This window comes from Dasypus novemcinctus, chromosome 24, assembly GCF_030445035.2.
Source record: "Dasypus novemcinctus isolate mDasNov1 chromosome 24, mDasNov1.1.hap2, whole genome shotgun sequence".
NCBI lineage: Eukaryota > Metazoa > Chordata > Mammalia > Cingulata > Dasypodidae > Dasypus > Dasypus novemcinctus.
Genome location: NC_080696.1, coordinates 49,283,194 through 49,303,289, shown reverse-complemented (window position 1 = coordinate 49,303,289; position 20,096 = coordinate 49,283,194). Strand labels below are relative to the sequence as shown.

Genomic DNA, 20,096 nt, shown 5'->3' with positions numbered 1-20,096 from the left:
CCCTGGTAACCTGTAATCTACTTTCTGTCTCTATAAATTTGCATATTATAGTTATTTCATGTAAGTGAGATCATTTTTGTTCTTTTGTGTCCGGCTTATTTCACTCAACAGAATGTCTTCAATTAAAAAAAAACAAAAACAAATAGACATTTTTGAGTGCTCCTTTTGTGCCAGACACTGTGGAACTAAAGCCCGGGCAAAGGAGGAGCAGCGGTGGTCTGGGAGCCTTGCCCTTTCTACCCCCCCACCGGCTCTACCCCTAAACCTACAGAGGTATCAAACCCTGAGGTACATTAGGGACCTCCCTGTAGAACGCCCTTTGAAAACCTTCCGCATTGATGCTCTCTGGGGTTCTTTCAGATTCTCAGATCCTCTAGCTTCAAGGTTTCCTGGCCAGTTTGGTTAAGACTTCTCATGGGTCAGGAACTGCTTTACTTGGAGCTTCTGACTGTAAGTTCCAGACGAAAATTTGCAGTTAGTTGAACCAACCAAGCAGTTCCTTTTTTTTTTTTTTCTCCTTTTTCTGGCCTATTTTTCCCACAGGGAGGGGCGGTGATTGTCCAAACATTCTAGTGGGCCTGTGCCTCCTAGGCTGCCTGACGGATAAGGACTGTCCAGTTGGGGGAAAGTGCTGCAAGTCAGGCTGTGGTCGGTTCTGTGCCCCGCCGAGCCTGCCACCCAAACTGACCACGGACTCCAACCGGACCGTGAAGTCTGATTCTGAATTAGGTGAGTGCAGTCCATCATCATCAACAATAGAATTAATGTATGTGCAGAGCCCTGGCTTTGGTGTTAGGAAGGGGGACTCTAGACAGTCAAGATGGGGTCTAGCAGGAGGAAAGAACATGTTGAGAGATCAGAGCCCAGGTGTGGACTCTCTGGGTTTATCAATATTCAGCTTAGGTGTGGCTCCCTGGGAAGGTCTTTCCCATCAAGTCTAGGCAGGGTGTGACAACAGGAGGACAGCACAGAGAACATGCCAGATAGTGGTCTGGTGATTGTTAGCAAAGGACAGAGGATGGGAATGTATGCGGCATGATGGGAATGTGGGTAGGGTGAGGGTGGATAAGTGAGTAGACCCGCTGTTTTGGTAATAGGAGAGCTATGGTCGATGTCCGAATGACAATGCTAGCTTAGACTGGATTGTCTAGGAAGCAGGGTGCCATTAAGGGTTTTGAGGGCAACATATGCCAAGCTTCTCTAGGATGTGTGTGGGGGACGTGTTAGGTAGCTGGAGCCTGGAGGGCACAGTTGTGACTTGGTAATTTTTCTGCTTGCAGAGATCCCCATGCCCTAGCTGCTCTGACTGGTTCTGAGTTTCTTCAGTGACAACAGGAATCTTGTCCTGGCATCCATAGAGGATGAGGCCGTGGGACTCGTGACACTTCGAGGGGCACACACTGCCCTCTCTCCTCTGCTTCTCTTCCTATTGCTGCCCTGATCACAGGAAACAGCCCTGGGGTGGGGCAGTGGGTGTGTGGCACTTCTCCCCAATAAAGGCTGTCGTTGACCCTCTTGTCTGTGCTGTTTGGGACAAAGATGAGGAGGGAGAGCAAGGAGGTGTAAGCATGGCCAGTGGGATTATAAGATTTACATATTTAGGAAGGATGGGTGATCCATTCTTTCTGAAAACACTGAAAATGGGCGAGAGAGAGAGATTGGTGGGAGCCAAACCCAGGGTGACTTGCTTTCTCTGTCTCCTCTCAAGACCCAGGGATGGGACAGCCAGCCCTCTTCATGGGCCTGCTATCCTTCTTTCTTTGTTCTTTTACTGGAGAATGTGGTTGGAGTTGGCACTGGGGTGGGTGTCTGTGGTTTGCTGTAGTTCCTTAGATGTTCCCACCTTGGATTTCCTCCAAGAAACTGCTTTACTATAGGGAGGGGAGGTCTCTAGGTTCTTGGGAGTGAGAGAATTTTTTACATAAATTTTTTATGTATATAAATGGATCACATTCTGTATCTTTTTTGTCATCACATACATTCTTTTAATAGAACTCCCTCATATTGATAATTTATTTAACTAGTTATCTCTTGTTGAACACTACCATCCTTGTACATATATATCTTGTTCTACTTTTGCAGGTAAATCTGGGCAAATTTTTTTTTTTAGAAGGTACTGGGGATTGAACCCAGGACCTCCTACATGGGAAGCAGACTCAACCATTGAGGTACATCCACTCTCCAATGAGAGGTGATTTTTCATTTGTTTTTAGGAGGTACTGGGGATTGAAACTGGGACCTTGTACATAGGAAGCAGGTGTGCAATTACTTGAGCTACATTGGCTCCCCTGGGAAAATTTTTTTTTTGAGGTACCAGGGGTGGGAATTGAACCCAGTACCTCCCATGTGGGAGGCAGGAACTCAACCACTTGAATCTGCTCCAGAGGGTAAATTCTTAGTAGTAGAATTCTGGTTTGTTAAACAGAACCTGGCAAAGAATAGACTCAACAGATATTTGTTGAATGAGTGAAAAAATCAATATAATTCCTGACTGTATTGATTAGGAGTTCATTGGGGTGCAAGTAATAGAAGACCCAACCAAGAGTGGCTAAACCAATAGACATATAAATTTTCTCACATACGAGTCTGGAGAAGTGGTAGTGTGAGGTAGTGCGAGGCTGCTCAACAATGACACTAAGGACCAGGCTCATTCCCTCTTTCTTCACCAACCTCAATGTGTTTACTTTTCTTCTTGCTGGTCAGCTCATTGGTGCAGGATAATTGCTGCAGCTAGTCAGTGTACTCCAGAGAAAAAGAACTGGCAGGATATATCAGGATTATATATATATGTATACATATATATATAGTGAGATTTATTATAGGAATTGGCTCACACACTATGGGGACTGGCAAGGCAGGGGCAGGCTGCAAGTTGGAACTCTGATGGTTTCGATGAATTCCCCAGGAGAAGCTGGCTGGCTGAAGTAGAGATAAAAATTCTCCTTTCTGACTGCTGAAATCATCAGTTCTCCCTTTAAGGCCTGCAAATGGTTGGATGAGACTTCTTCCATCACTGAAGGAAATCTCCTTTGTTGATTGTAAATGTAATCAGCCAGACATGTGATCAACTGACTAATGATTTAAAGCCATGAAATCAGCTTACAGTAACCGCCAGGCCAGTGCTTGCTTGACCAAACAACTGGACACTATAACCTAGCCCAGCTAATGAACTTAACCATCACACCTCCTTCCACTTTGTTGCTTATCAATTTAATATTTATCAAAAAAATAATATGTGTATGTGGCTTAAAAAAAAACACCATGGAAGAGATTTCAATGAAAAAAACAGTCTGGGGATCGTAAAGGACTGTAGGGTGATTTTCTGCAGGGGTGAGGGGCAGGCCTGGGGAGGGAGGTGTGGACTCTAGGCACAGCTCAGGCTGAGCACAGGGAGAGCAGCCCCCTCCAGGCCTTCTCTTCTCTTCTGGGACAGGCTGCCCTGTCCAAGTGGGAGCTGCTGACCTGAGGAGGTAGCATCACATCAGGCTGTGTGTGTGTGTTGTGTGCGTGCATGTTTGTAAATGGAGCAGTGCAACTTGGGGTTATGTTGGAGTTGGGGGTCAAGGACTGAGATAGGGAAAAGTTCCAGGCCTTTCACCACCAACCCTTTCTGGGAGACTTTTTCTACTGTTATATCCGAAACCAAATAAGCTGTCAGAACCTTTTAAAGCCCATTTTGGCATTCATTCTGGGAAAGCAGGTCTCAGTGAACCCTGTGGGAAACTAAGGCATGGTGGTGCTGTTTCCGTGGTTATGCTGTTAACACAGGAATGCAGAAAGTAAACAGGACTGAAGCTGTCCGAGGCTGGCAGTATTATGGGAAAACACACTTTGTAGTCTGAGAGGGCACTACGACCCTGTACTCTGAGATAAGATGTTAGTCCTGCAGCTTGTGAGAATTTTTAGAGTGCAGCTGCATGCTATCACTTGGGCTTATGGTAGCTTGAGTATATATAATGTTACTTGTAAACAATAAAGTTGTCTGATGAGCTTGAGGATTTAATGCTCTCAGAACCCCTGATCCCAATCTCTCTTTGTCTTTCATTCCCAATACCCTTTGGGCCGACGTTCTGACAAGTGGCGCCCAAAGTGGGGCCTGAAGAAGTCAGTGAGTCTTCCATAGTCATATTGGGAACCCACGGAAATGACTTTGTTGAGGGTCAAGTGAGACGTCCAAAGCAGTGACTTGAGTCTTCAAGATTAAGTAAGTTGGAAGTGGATTTGGCCCAGTGGATAGGGCATCTGTCTACCACATGGGAGGTCCGTGGTTCAAACCCCGGACCTCCTTGGCCTGTGTGGAGGTGGCCCACTCGCAGTGCTGATGCGCGCAAGGAGTGCCCTGCCACGCAGGGATGTCCCCCTCGTAGGGGAGTCCCACGTGCAAGGAGTGCGCCCCGTAAGGAGAGCTGCCCAGGGCGAAAGAAAGTGCAGCCTGCCTAAGAAAGGGCACCACCCACACAGAGAGCTGACACAAGATGATGCAACAAAAAGAAACACAGATTCCCATGCTGCTGACAACAACAGAAGTGGACAAAGAAGAACACGCAGCAAATAGACACAGAGAACAGACAACTGCGGCGGGGCGGGGGGGGGGGAGATAAATAAATAAATAAATCTTTAAAAAAATAAATCTTTAAAAAAAAATTAAGTAAGTAAATAACATTTCCACGTAGTCATCAGGGTAATGGGTCACCAAACGGGATGTCTGGAAGAATATTCTCAAGTGTTAAAAACTTTATTAAATACTACAGGGGTGCCAGTTAGATCAGCTATCGTTAGAACTCTTTGCTTTAGTTAAAAACATTGTGATTGGTTTCAACCACAAGGTAAAAATCTTTTGAATTTAAAACAGTGGAGACAAGTATAATGAAGGATTTGTGCAGAGCATATCAGAAGGGAGAATCTATTCCACTGTCAGTTTGGGCTTTAGGTCAGCAGATAGCGGTTGCATTAGACCATTACAATCTGAGGCAGATGAGGAAGAAATTGCCATATATTCCAATCCTATAGAATCAGATCCTTCTGGAGATAGACAAGTTGAGGACATGGCAGAGGAAGAAATGGAGGGATCTTATTGTTTCATGTCACACTCGGAAACTAATCCTTTCTTGAATAAAGACAAGAAGGATGAGATCTCAGAAATGTCTGACCTACATATCTCCAATCCTTTGCTGTTCCCTAATTTTTGCACCAAGCCATCCACAGGTCCAGCTAAGCCACCTCAGGTAAACACCATGCCTACGGCACCAGGAATTTTCTCTGATGCTATTGATGCTATGCCTGATGTTAACAGAGCTTTTGTGCTTAATCCAGCCCCTCCTACACCTATGATGCAGTGTCTGTTACAAGGATCCAGGCAGGGAGATCCTGAAGCTATGCAATTGTTATGCAATTTCCAGTAACTATTCGCCCAATACCTCCAGATGTAAACAACCCACAGGGAGGTATTGATTTCCATCATGAACCCATATCATTTAAGTTACTAAAAGATCTGAGGCAGGCATGTGCTCAAGATGGGACTAATTCCCCTTACACCACGGGACTAGTTCAAGGCATGGCCCAGGCGGATAGATTAATTCCTTGGGATTGGGAGATACTGGCTCGTACAGTACTGAACCCTCCAGAATTTTTGCAATTTAAAACCTGGTGGACTGATGAAGCGAACATGATGGCTTGAAGAAATGCCGCCCAAAATCCTCCAGTACTTATCTCTGCTGAACAGTTACTAGGGGTAGGAGATTGGGCTGGAGTTCAGAAGCAATTATAGTATGATGATGTTGCTATAGTTGAGGTTAGATTGGCTTGCTTGGCTGCTTGGAGATGCATTTGTGCTCCTGGGAAACCTACTCAATCTTTTGCAAAAGTAATACAAGGAGTTAATGAATCATATGTTGAATTTGTGGCTTGATGAGCTGACATTCTGCAAAAGACTATTGATATTCCTGAAGTTCGAGAATTGATTTTGTTGACTCTCGCCTTTGATCAGGCTAACAGTGAATGTAAAAAGGCAATTAGACCCCTAAAGGCTGCGGGAGGCTCAGGTCAGGACGGTATTAAAGCTTGCCAAGACATAGGGTCCACTTCCCACCAGATGGCACTATTAGCCGCAGCTATGAGAGAAAACCAGGAAGGTGGAGGGAAGAAGAGAAATTGTTTTAAATGTGAGAAGCCTGGTCATTTTCAAAAGGATTGCAGGACTTACATGACCCAGACACCAGGGAGAACAGGAAAAAGAGCACCATCAAAATGATGCCTGATCTGTAAAAAGGGTTTTCACTGGGCTAATGATTGTAAGTCTAGATTTCACAGAGATCGTGCCCCTCTTTGATGGTCGGGAAACCGCTTTGCAGGCTTAGCTCAGTTCCCTCAGACAAACAACTGGAGCCTAGCCAAAAAGTATCCAGTCAGCAATGGCCCTTCCTACACCAGTAAGTCTTTTGCTTCCTTTTGCTCTACTTACGTTATTGAACATGTTACTGGTATTCCTTACAATCCTACAGGCCAAGCAATAATTGAACACAGCCATCATACTCTGAAGCACATGCTTTTAAAACAAAAAGGGGCAGTCTAACATCAAAAGACCATGACAAAAAGCTTTATTTAACTTAAATTTTCGTAATGTATATGATTCAATGACACCTGAAGAATGTCACTTTGAAAAGTGTTTAACATCTACAGTGGACATTAGAGATGAACATCAGCCAATGTTCTGGAAAGATATCTTAAGTAGTGAGTGGAAAACAGGCAGGATCAAGGTATGGGAGAGAGGTTATACTCTTGTCATTACAGAAAATGGGGAACAGATTTGGCTACCTGCAAAGAGGATTAAACTGAGAACAGAGAACAGAAGTAGAATGCCTTCTGCTGATCATGGTGATGGTAATTGTGAGTAAAGGAAAAGAATATGAAAATTATACATATTGGGTTTATATACCGAACCCTCCATTAATCTGAACTTTAATCTGGAGGGATTCATCTTTCCTTATATTCCTGAATAAAACTTCCATATTTCCTGGACCTATTGATAATAGGTTGCCATCAAAACCTCAAGAGGAAGGAAAGAAAATATACAATTTAATGCTTCCTTTTGGTTATAGACCTTTGTGTATTGGAAAAAGTCCCCTTGCATGCAGATAAAAAATTGAACTATGGTAAATATGAAAGCTAACGGTACCAAGTTATTAGTAACCTTGTTCCCTTCATATAATTCGGTTGTGAATAAAAGGCAAACTTAGAATTGTCCACCCCAAGATTACGGCAATAAAGAAGGATGGCAAGAATGTCATATAGGAAGAGGATGTGTCGTTTTTAATGATTCCTATGGAATAGTGTGGGAAAGTGCCCCTATGGGGACTCCCAAAGAATATAGCTACAGATCTATATAGTATGGTCTCAATAGTAGAGGTCAACAAGTCAGTAATATGCAATATCCCTTTTTGGAACCTCTGAATGCAAATGAACAAATGGTATACACCGAGAATCATAGTATATGGAGATATAGAGGGAAATGGATACCCACTCCATGGATAAATGATACCTATAATCTAAACATACATAAAAATTACATTTAATAAGCAATTTTTAGCTTAAAGTAAAAACCTTCATGTTTAAAGTAAAAAGAAAAAGAGAGGGAAGTGGATGTGGCTCAACTGATTGAGCTCCTGTCTACCCTATGAGAGGCCCTGGGTTCGCTTCCCAGGGCCTCCTTGTGAAGGCAGGTTGACTGGCGCCCACGGAGAGCTGGCACAGCAAGACGACACAACAAAGAGGGAGACAAGCAGACATAGAAGAACTTGCAGTGAATGGACACAGAGAGCAGACAGCAAGCAAGCGGCGAGCGGGGGGTGGATGAATTAAAAAATAAATAAATTAATTTAAAAAAAAGAAAAAAAGGAAAAAAGATGTTTTAAAAATGTAGACAGGGAAGAGGACTTGGCCCAGTGGTTAGGGCATCCGTCTACCACATGGGAGGTCCACGGTTCAATTCCCAGGCCTCCTTGACCCATGTGGAGCTGGCCCATGCACAGTGCTGATGCACGCAAGGAGTGCTGTGCCACGCAGGGGTGTCTCCTGCGTAGGGGAGCCCCATGTGCGAGGAGTGTGCCCTGTAAGGAGAGCCGCCCAGTGCAAAAGAAAGTGCAGCCATGCCCAGGAATGGCGCCACATGCACGGAGAGCTGACACAGCAAGATGACACAACAAAAAGAAACACAGAGTCCTGTGCTGCTGACAACAACAGAAGCGGACAAAGAAGAAGACACAGCAAATCGACACAGAGAACAGACAACTGGGCTGAGGTGCGGGGGAAGGGGAGAGAAATGAAATAAATAAATCTTAAAGAAAAAAAAATATAGACATTTCAAAAGAGCCAAAAGCTTGAATATACCTTGCAGCATAGATTTTTCCTTAAATATTCACATCTCAAAGACTGTTTTAAAAGATTAAAAAACTGACTAAAATGATTTGCAATTGGTAAAATTTAAAATCTCCTGATCTTTGGAAGAATATATTAATGACACATAATGAATTTAAATTTACAGCTTTTACCACCAGTTTAATTACACGCACACACACACACACACACACACACACATATATATATATATATATATTTTTTTTTTTACGAGTATACAGAAGGCCTTAAACTGTCACTGCAATTGTTTGAGTGATTCTTGTATCAGGAAAAGCACACTCCCCAAAACAGAGTATCAGCTTTCAAATGTTCTTTTCCAAAAGTTTCTGATTTTCAGCCCAGGGGAGAACACTGCGTATGGGGTGTATGGTAAATGATACCAGGTCATTGACAAGAACTGTAATATGCAGAGTAATATGGCCAATCCCCTCTTGTGTCACCAGAAAACGGCACACAAGGTAAACACAAAACCCGCAAAAATTAGGGTTGTTGCAAGCAAACTTGTTTCAAACATTTTCTTCAGTTGCTTCATGGGTCCCATTAAAAAGCACATAAAAGAGAGAACAGGGATACCACTTATGCAGCATATGACACACCATTCCAATCTGGTGTTGAAACCAAGGGAAGGGGCATCCAGGAGCTCCACGGTCAGTGCTGGCCGCTCAGGACCCGCTGCAGCTTCTCTGTGGCCTCTGTCCCGGCTGCATCCACCCTTGTTTTTTTTTTGCATCCAAAAATTCTTCTAATTTTGCTATCCTCCTTCCTCTTTCTGTAAATTATTTCAAGATTGGTGGAACAACTGTGGTAGTTTGGGAAGTAAAGAAAAGGGGAAAAGGCATGGCTCACGCTGGGTTCTAGTCCAGACCAGCTGCATGATCTAGGGCTGAGATTCTCCTCTCTTAGGCTGCTGATTCTCATAAAAAAAAACGAGAGCATTGAACTCTATGGGACTGACGTCCCTTTCAGCACTAAGATACTCCCTTTGCAGCAGAGCAGGTCTCAGTGGGGTGGTGCCTGGCTGCTGGCATCTTTGCCCCATTCATTGTCTCCCTTGGATACTTTCTAATCCACATTCTTTCCACTCTACCATTCTGTCCTTATGGTCTGACCATCAGACAACAGCTCTTGAATTGTTTTCTCTCCACAGTGTCCTGGGCCAGTTCTAGCCTGGACCAGGATGCCAGTGTTACCCAGGACAGGGAAAGGAAATGGGGTTTGTGAAGGAAGGACCAGAGTCCAGAAGCTGAAGATGGGGTCTGGGTATCTGGTATGGGATAAAAACCTAACGGGGGGTGCTGGGTCTCAGATGCTGTTCTCCCAGTACATCCTGGGCTCTGCCGGACTTAGGACGTGACTGTGATTGGGCGGCAGTTGTGAGTGGAGATTCTTTGCTGGGTGCTTGATTCTCAGTGCCACCAAAGGGCAGCTGAAGCCTAAGTCATAGACCATTTCCAGGCAAGTGAAGCAAAAGGAACTTTCCAGAAATCTAGTTAAAGGAAAAGTTTACTACTGATTGCCTGAGTTTTTCCCAGCATTTTCAAGCCACGCTGAGAAAAAGTTACATAGCTGAGTTGATACCCTGGTCCCTACAGAATTGCACCTAATAAATTAAGACCTGACAACATGCTCTCCAGTTTCATACGATGCGGAATGCATCTGCGTTTTTGGTAACATTTATCTTGGGAACATTGGCCATTGTGTTGTATCATTGTTTCCTGTACAAAGCCACATGGTTAAATTTCTGTGGAGCTCAAGGCCAGACAAGTTAATATGACGATGGACAGGGAAATAACTTATTGGGCATTTCTATGTCATCAGCTCCTGTTGTAGGTGCTTTCTCCAGCAGATGGTTTGTTTTTGTGTGGCTACCAGGAAGCCGAAAGCTAAGTTTTGCTCTCAATTCTAGTGAACAGAATCCTTTGCGGATTAGGATTTTGGATTTTGGAGTCAGCCTTGGGTTTGATTCTAAACTTTTCTGTTGCTATTAGCTCTGAACAAAATAGGGATAATAACATTGCCTACCTCAGGGGATGACTGTGAAGATGCACTACACAAAACCCTAGCACAGAGCCTGGTACAAAGTGTGCACCTGGTCCATGTGAGCTGTTGTTCCTCAGTTTCTCTGACAAAATGAACGTCCTCCCGCCACTCTCTCTCTTTTTTTAAAAGACTTATTTTTTTAAATTTATTTCTCTCCCTTTTCCCCGCCCCAGTTGTCTGCTCTCTGTGTCCATTTGCTGTGTGTTCTTCTGTGACTGCTTCTATACTTATCAGCGGCACCCAGATTCTGTGTTTCTTTTTGTTGCGTCATCTTGCTGTGCCAGCTCTCCGTGTGTGCGGCCCCATTCCTGGGCAGGCTGCACTTTCTTTCGCGCTAGGCAGCTCTCCTTCCAGGGCGCACTCCTTGCGCGTGGGGCTCCCCTACACGGGGGACATTCCTACGTGGCAGGGCACTCCTTGTGTGCAACAGCACTGTGCATGGGCCAGCTCCACGCGGGTCAAGGAGGCCCGGGGTTTGAACTGCAGACCTCCCATGTGGTAGGTAGACGCCCTATCCATTGGGCCAAGTCTGCTTCCCCTACCACTCTTTTATTCCTTGTTTCTGCTCCTTTCCACTCTTGAATGGAAGAATCTCAGTTCCGTGTATTCTGGTTTATAGCATTAAGTTCCTCAAATCTTGTTTGGAAGACGGTTATATGCACAGATGAGAGACTTCTTGGGAGGAAAGAAACATCTAGAGCAGTGCTCTCTGATAGAAAGATAATGGCAGGCACATTTGTAATTTCAACATTTCTAATAGCCACATTAAAAAAGTAAAAATGTGAAATTTATTTAAATAATTAATTTTATTTAACCCAATATTTCCAAAATATAATCATTTCAATGGGCCATCAACTTAAAAATTAGTACTATTTTATAATCTTTTTTTCCATACCAAGTCTTTGCAAGCCAGTGTGTATTTTATACTTACAGCACATCTCATCTTGGTGTAGACGCAATTCAAGTGCTCAGGAGTCACAGGTAGCTAGTGCTACTGCGTTGGACAGCATAAGTCTAGAGGTTCAAGTTCAGTCTCCTGCCTCCTGCAGGACTGACCTTATTTTTTTTTTATTAAAATTTTTTAATTGAAAGTGTATCACTAATACATAAACATACATAGACAAAAGTGTATAGTTAAAGTTACGAATTTACAAAACAAACATGCATATCATCATACAGAGCTTCCATATATCACTCCACCACTGATACCTTGCACTGTTGTGAAACGTTTGTTACAAACTATGAAAGGGCATTGTCAAAATATTACTATTAACTATAGCCCATACCTTACATTTGGTATATTTTTCCCCCAACCCACCTGAAGGACTGACTTTATACCAAGTAGTCGGGTCAGTTTGGCTGACTCAGTATGGTTGGCAGACCCTGGTTCCAGGGTTCCTATGTGTCCATGGGAGGTTTGAATAATTGTTTTTCTTTAAAGGTTTCTCTGGTTTCTTAGGCCAGAATAAGCTTGAGGACTTTTTTTGTTTGTTTGTTTTAGACTATTATTTATTTTTATTTTTATTTTTTTAAAGATTTATTTATTTTATTTAATCCCCTCCCTCCCCTGGTTGTCTGTTCTCTGTGTCTATTTGCTGCGTCTTGTTTCTTTGTCCGCTTCTGTTGTTGTCAGCGGCACGGGAGGTGTGGGCGGCGCAATTCCTGGGCAGGCTACACTTTCTTTCGCGCTGGGCGGCTCCCCTTACAGGGCGCACTCCTTGCGCGTGGGGCTCCCCTACGCGGGGGACACCCCTGTGTGGCATGGCAACTCCTTGTGCACATCAGCACTGCGCATGGGCCAGCTCCACACAGGTCAAGGAGGCCCGGGGTTTGAACCGCGGACCTCCCATGTGGTAGACGGACGCCCTAACCACTGGGCCAAGTCTGCTTCCCACTGTCTTCTTTAGGAGGCACCATATTGATTTCCTCCCCCACCCCTGTTGCCCCCATTGTCTCCTCTCTGTGTCCATTCACTGTGTATTCTTCTGTGTTTGCTTGTATTGTCATTAGGCAGCTCTGGGAACCAATCCTGGGACCTTCTGGAGTGGGAGAGAGGCAATTACTCTCTTGTGCCACCTGAGTTCCCCTGTTCTGCTATGTCTTCTTATTTTCTCTCCTCTGTATTTTCTTCTTGTGTCATCTTACTGCGCCACCTCTCCGTATCGGCCAGCACTCCTGCGTGGGGTGGCTTTCCCCACATGAGGTGGCATTCCCGTGCAGGGCAGCACTCCTGTGTAGGGCCACGATCCCACATGGACCAGCACTCTGTGTGGGCCAGCTTGCCACATGGGCCTGCTTGCCTTCACAGGAGGCCCCGGGCATCGAACCCTGGACCTTCTATATGTTAGACAGGAGCCCAATTGGTTGAGCTACATCCATTTCCCACTTGAGGGCTCTTTTTGTGGATTGTCTAAGTGTTCTCCCCACAGTATGTTAGAGTCTCCACCAAAGTTCAGGATGGGTGGCCTGGCTGCCTGGACCTCAGGTGGGTTTCCTCGCCAACTGGGACTTTGGCCTCCTAGACCTGCCTTCCTTCCTCAGAGGCTTTCCCATTAGGACTTGCTCCCTTCCCTGTCCAATGCCTTTATTTTAGGGCTGAAGCTGTCCATGAGAAAACATTATGTATTTGTATAGTGGGAACTCCACCCTCCATTGTTGTCCAACCCAGAGAAGTAACTTTCATGCTGGAAATGTGAGGCTTGGTGGGAGGCCCATGGTGATAGGTTCCCTCCCAGGGAGCCTGTTTCTAGGATTCAGGGAAGTGCTGGGTCTAGGATTCAGGGAATTGCCAGAGTCCTTTCCGTGTTGCAGAGAAGCTGGGTTCATGTCCTTGCTGCCTCGCTGTTCCAGGGTCCTTGCTGAGTGGTTGCAGTAGCAACTTCGACTGTCAGGGGAAAAGCAAGTGGTGCGCAATGCCTGTGGCTTCTGGTGCATGAGGCCTGTGTGGGTGAGGAGGGGCTGGGGTTCGTTTGCTGGGGCAACTGATGCCAGGGTCTTCTTTTCTGGAAGAGGGTTGCCTTGATTTGCTGCTACTTTGGTCGTCGTGGAGTGGGATCCTTGCCGAAGGTTCTGCCGGGAGCAATTCTGCCTCTCCTGCCTCTGTGTCACTGTCTCCTGGGCATTCACCTGCTGCCCCCCCTCCTCTCAGGCGTACAGTCGAGTTGCTTTGTTTCCCCCCATTTTATTTTCCTAGAGTTGCTGTAACAAATCAGCACAACAAATCGGCACAACAAATCAGTGGCTTAAACAAGAGAAATTTTCTCTTTCACAGTTCTGGAGGCTGGAAGTCCAAAGTCAAGGTGCCGGCGGACAGGACTGTGCTCCCTCCGAAGGCTCTAGGGCAGGATCCTTCTTGCCTTTTCCAGCTTCTTTTGTCTCTTTTAAGGACACTAGTCATTGGACTTAGGCCTCACCTGGGTAAACCAAGATGATCTCATCTCAAGGTTCTTAATTATATTCTGCAAAGGTCTTTTTTCCAAATAAGGTCACATTTTCAGAATCTGGGTATTAAGACATGGACATATATTTTGGGGGCCACCATTCAACCCATTCACCCCAGGTGTGGCATACTACTCTTATCTCTCCTCACAGAGAGCAAGGTGGGGCCTCGGTCCCCCCCCTCCCCGATAGGTTTCTTGTAGATTTAAGTCCTGTGTTACTTCTTGATTGTGTGATTCCGTATTAAGAGATGAAAATGTTGATATGGCTCTGTGCCTTTTTTCCCCCAAATTTATTTTTTCTCTCCCCACCCCCTCATTGTTTACACTTGCTGAGTCTGTTGGTCTTCTTTCGTTTCTTTAGGAAGCACTGGTCACCTAACCTGGGACCTTCAATGTGGGAGGGAGGAGCCTAACCACTTAAGTCACCTCCGTTCCTTGCTTTGTTATGTCTTTCATTATGTTTTTGCTCTTGTGTCTCTTGTTGCATCATCTTGTGTCAGTTCACCGCACCTGTCCGTTGTGCCAGCTCGCCATACTGCTCATCCTCTTTAGGAAGACCAGAAACCTCTGCTCCCTGCTTTGTTGAGTCTCTCATTATGTTTTTCTTCTTGTGTCTCTTGTTGCATCAGCTTGCCATGCTTGCCTGTTGCACCAGCTCACTGTCTTCTTTAGGAGGCACCGGGAATCAAACCATAGACCTCCCATGTTGTAGGGGGGAGCCCAATTGCTTGAGTCACATCCGCTTCCCAGCTCTATACCTTTTTTTTTTTTTTTAAATTATTTATTTATTATTATTATTTTTAATTACATTAAAAAAAATATATGAGGTCCCATTCAACCCTACCGCCCCCGCCCCCCACTCCCCCCACAGCAACACTCTCTCCCATCATCGTGATACATCCATTGCACCTGGTAAGTTCATTTCTGAGCATCACTGCACCCCATAGTCAATGGTCCACATCATAGCCCAGACTCTCTCACGTTCCATCCAGTGGGCCCTGGGGGGATCTACAGTGTCCCGTAATTGTCCGTGAAGCACTATCCAGGACAACTCCACGTCCCGAAAATGCCTCCACATCTCATCTCTTCCTCCCGTTCCCCACACCCAGCAGCCCCCATGGCTACCGTTCCCACACCCATTCCACATTTTCTCTGTGAACATTGGATTGGTTGTGTCCATTGCACACCTATGTCAAGTGAGGGCTTAGATTCCACATGGGTACTGGATGCACTCTTCCCGCTTCTAGTTGTAGACACTCTAGGCTCCATGTTGTGGTGGTTGACCTTCTTCAACTCCATGTTAGCTGAGTGGAGTAAGTCCAATAAGTCAAAGTGTAGGACTGAAGTCTGTTGAGGCTCTGGGCCTGGGTGTCATATTATCAGTCCAGAGATTCAAATCCCCTACATATATCTTAAACCCAGCACCAACTACAATTCCAATAAAGTAGCATGCAAGTCTTGTGAAAAGAGATCCCCTCTGAGTCCATTTCCATCACGCAGAAACACCAGCTCCAAAGAAGGGCCATCTGTCATGGCAGTGAACCCCTTCTGCCATGACCATAGAACCCGTGGGTCTCTTTATCCCTCAAAAGAACCAATACCTGGGGTTGTATCTACCTTATCTGTCTCTTAGACTCTGTTCAGTTGTACATAGGGGTATACCTTCTGACAACCTCCAGACTCTTTTTTAGAGACTCACAGCCTTATAATCTCATTTCTCCTTTCCATTTCCCCCTTACATTAGGTCAAACCGCTTCCCGAAGTCATGTTATTATATGTAGACAGGTATATTCTGCTGTTCCGCATTGAATCTTTAATTCAAGGTCATTTTCTAGTTGCTTCTTCAGCTGGTATGTGGTAGTGATCCCTCGGTGCCAGGGAGGCTCATCCCCGGGTGTCGTGTCCCACGCTGGGGGGAATGCATCATATCTACACGCTGAGTTTGGCTGTGAGAGTGGCCACATTTGAGTAACATGAAGGCTGTCAGGAGGAAACCCCCAGGCACAATGCTACTCTAGGCCTTGTTCTTATTGCAGGTGTACAGGCTCAAAAGTGTAGCCATTAGTATCAAGAGCCCACTGTTGGGCCCTCCTTCCTTCCTGGTTCTTGCCGTTGCACCTGGAGGATTGCCGCTGCTCTCCCAGGGCCCACAACAGTGACCCCCCGGCCAGGAGCCCAGTACCCCCCCAGCTGTTGTTTTTAGTTGTTTCCACTATGAGTATATATAGACATTACCATATACCCTGCGCATATGCCCTGTATAACTCCCTGTCAACCATATATATCCTGTCAATAACATCCCATATCAGTATTCCTCTGCTGCCATTGTTGAACCACTCTGTGATCCAAAACTTCCCGTAAAGTGAATCCCAACATAATGTCAGCTTCAGAAGAGTCTTAGATCACCAAAATTCATATATACAATATACAGTATTTCCCCAGATCCACCATAAAACCTTTTCCCTTCCACAGCAATAATCTTTTAACTTATTCATATCATATTTCCTGAAACTGATGTACAGATTCCGAAACTATAGTTTTCAAACAAGGTAACATTTGTGCTTACTATGTGGTCCATACTTTAGGTTGTACAGTTTTCTAAATTTTTTAGTTATCCTATGTTTTGTCTTATGGTTTTCATTATTAGTCTGTCGTCCCCTATATGTTTTTGGTGTAATATTAGCTGTTTTATATTCATCCTTGTGTACTCTCACATAACTCCTCTTTTGCCCCCTTATTTACCTTTGTTCCATCCATTGCACGTCCATTTTCCCCTCCCCTTAGGGCCCACAACGCCTGCCAATCTAATGCCCTGGGAGCCGTCCTTTCTCACGAGAGATACAGTTCTCTCTATTCGACGGCATTAGTCTTCCCCAGGATATGGGTCCACCCCACCCAATGGTAGAACCCACCTTGGCAAAATGAGCCTTCAGCTATTCCCTCCGGAGTCCGTCCCGCATCAGACCATACCCCCTGAGCGTCCTAACCAGGTAACCCTCCTACTTATACTTTGATACGTTTTACTCAACATTTAGTTCTCAACGAACTTCTGGCACTCTCCCATGTTTGTATGTTGCCCCTCCCTCCCACCTATTTCTTGGACCATATTACCCCTCTTCCCATCCCCAGCCCCCCTCAAACCCAGAAAACCCCACCCGAAGGTAACCCCTTGCCCCCATTTTGTCCCTTCTTTGTGCTCATACTTACCCCCAGCTCATCACAGATTCCACCCCTACAGACATTAACTCACATCCTTCCTCCACCCCCCGATTTCCTGTAAGCCACTTTTCCAGACTCTAGCTCTCTGGGACAGTTAACTTATTTCATATCATTGAGGTCATATAGTATTTGTCCTTCAATGCCTGGGTTGCTTCACTCAACATAAGATTCTCAAGGTTCATCCATGTTATCACGTGCGATTGTAGTGTGTTGGTTCTTACAGCTGAGTAGTATTCCATTGTGTGTATATACCACATTTTATTGATCCACTCATCTGTTGATGGACTTTTGGATTGATTCCAACTTTTGGCGATGGTGAACAATGCTGCTATGAACATTGGTGTACATATATCGGTTTGTGTCCTTGTTTTCATATCTGATGGGTATATACCCAGCAGTGGTATTGCTGGGTCATATGGCAAATCTATGGATAATTTTTTGAGAAACTGCCAAACTGTCCTCCAGAATGGTTGGATCCTTCTGCATTCCCACCAGCAATGGATGAGTGTTCCCCTTTCTTCACATCCTCTCCAGCATTTGTATTCTACTGTTTTTTTCATGGCTGCCAATCTTATGGGAGTAAGATGGTATCTCATTGTAGTTTTGATTTGCATTTCCCTGATAGCTAGAGATTTGGAGCATTTTTTCATGTGCTTTTTAGCCATTTGTATTTCTTCTTTGGAGAAGTGTCTGTTTAAATCTTTTTCCCATTTTTTAAATGGGTTGTTTATCTTTTTGTTTTCAAGATATATGAGTTCTTTATATATGCAAGTTATAAGTCTCTTATCAGATATATGGTTGCCAAATATTTTCTCCCATTGTGTGGGTTCCCTTTTTACTTTCTTGACAAACTCCTTTGAGGTGCAGAAGGCTTTAATTTTGAGGTAGTCCCATTTATCTATTTGTTCTTTTGCTGCTCGTGCTTTTGGTGTGATATTCATGAAGCCATTTCCTATTACAAGGTCCTGTAGATGTTTCCCTACACTGCTTTCTAAGGTCTTTATGGTCTTGGCTCTTATATTTAGGTCTTTGATCCATCTTGAGTTGATCTTTGTATAAGGTGTGAGATGGTAATCCTCTTTCATTCTTCTACATATGGCTATCCAGTTCTCCAGGCACCATTTGTTGAATAGGCCATTCTCTCCCAGTTGAGAGGGTTTGGTGGCTTTATTGAATATTATACGGCTATATACATGAGGTTCTATATCTGAACTTTCAATTCGATTCCATTGGTCTGTGTGTCTCTCCTTATGCCAGTACCATGCTGTTTTCACTACTGTAGCTTTGTAGTATGTTTTGAAGTCAGGAAGTGTGATTCCTCCTATTTCGTTTTTCTTTTTCAATATGTCTTTGGCTATTCAGGGCCTCTTTTTATTCCAAATAAATTTCATAGTTAGTTTTTCTAGTTCCTTAAAGAAGGCTGTGTTGATTTTTATTGGGATTGCATTGAATGTGTAGATCAGTTTTGGTAGGATAGACATCTTAATAATATTCAGTCTTCCTATCCATGAACAGGGGATATTCTTCCATTTATTTAGGTCTTCTTTGATTTCCTTGAACAATCTTGTATAGTTCTCAATGTATAAGTTTTTTACCTCTTTAGTTAAATTTATTCCTAAGTATTTGATTTTTTTATTTACTATTGTGAATGGTATTTGTTTCTTGATTTCCTCCTGATCTTGCTCATTATTGGTGTACAGAAATGCTACTGATTTTTGCGCATTGATCTTATAACCTGCGACTTTGCTAAACTCATTTATGAGTTCTAGGAGCTTTGTTGTAGATCTCTCAGGGTTTTCTATATATAGGATCATGTCATCTGCAAATAATGAAATTTTGACTTCTTCCCTTCCAATTTGAATGCCTTTTATATCTGGTTCTTGTCTCAGTGCTCGAGCAAGTACTTCCAAGACAATGTTAAATAGGAGCGGAGACAATGGGCATCCTTGTCTTGTTCCTGATTTTAGAGGGAAGGATTTCAGGTTTTCGCCATTGTAAACAATGTTGGCTTTAGGTTTTTCATATATACTCTTTATCATGTTCAAAAAGTTTCCTTGTATTCCGATCTTTTGGAGTGTTTTTATCAGGAAGGGGTGCTGTATTTTGTCAAATGCCTTTTCTGCATCTATAGATATAATCATGTGGTTTTTTTCTCTCAATCTGTTTATATGGTGTATTACATTGATTGATTTTCTTATGTTGAACCATCCTTGCATACCTGGAATAAATCCCACTTGGTCATGGTGTATAATTCGTTTAATGTGTTGTTGAATACGATTAGCAAGTATTTTGTTAAGTATTTTTGCGTCTAGGTTCATTAGAGAAATTGGTCTGTAATTTTCCTTTCTTGTGGTGTCTTTGTTTGGCTTTGGTACTAGGGTAATGCTGGCATCATAGAAGGAATTAGGCAGTGTTCCTTCTGTTTCGATTTTTTGGAATAGTTTCAACAGGATTGGTGTTAGTTCTTTCCGGAATGTTTTGTAGAATTCACCTGTGAAGCCGTCTGGCCCTGGGCTCTTCTTAGTTGGGAGATTTTTAATGACTGATTCTATCTCTTTGCTTGTGATTGGTTTGTTAAGATCATCAATTTCTTCTTTCGTCAGTATGGGCTGCTTATGTATTTCTAGGAATTTGTCCATTTCCTCTAAATTGTCATTTTTGTTGGAATATAGTTTTTCAAAGTATCCTCTTATGATAGTCTTTATTTCTGTGGGGTCAGTGGTGATATCACCTTTCTCATTTCTTATTTTGTGTATTTGCATCTTTTCTCTTTTTTTCTTTGTTAGTCTCGCTAAAGGTTTGTCAATTTTGTTGATCTTCTCAAAAAACCAGCTCTTGGTCTTGTTTATCTGTTCAAGTGCTTTCTTATTTTCTATTTCATTTAGTTCTGCTCTTATCTTTGTTATTTCCTTCCTTCTTCTTCCTGTTGGGTTACTTTGTTGTTGTTTTTCTAATTCCTTCAAATGTGCAGTTAATTCTTCAATT

General features: G+C 43.8%; 1 protein-coding gene across 4 annotated transcripts in view; it reads left to right on the top strand.

Moving 5' to 3' along the window:
* Positions 1 to 1,510, top strand: part of WFDC3 (WAP four-disulfide core domain 3) — a 43,141-nt gene extending 41,631 nt beyond the window's left edge. For 3 of the 4 annotated variants that reach the window (XM_004469855.3, XM_058287143.1, XM_004469852.3), the window contains 2 exons: positions 544 to 729; positions 1,281 to 1,510. In XM_004469855.3, coding sequence (XP_004469912.1) covers positions 544 to 729; positions 1,281 to 1,297 — 203 coding nt within the window. In that variant the 3' untranslated portion in view covers positions 1,298 to 1,510. The remainder of the gene's footprint in view (positions 1 to 543; positions 730 to 1,280) is intronic. The other variant, XM_004469854.3, reaches the window with a different exon arrangement.
* The last annotated feature ends 18,586 nt before the right edge of the window (positions 1,511 to 20,096 follow it).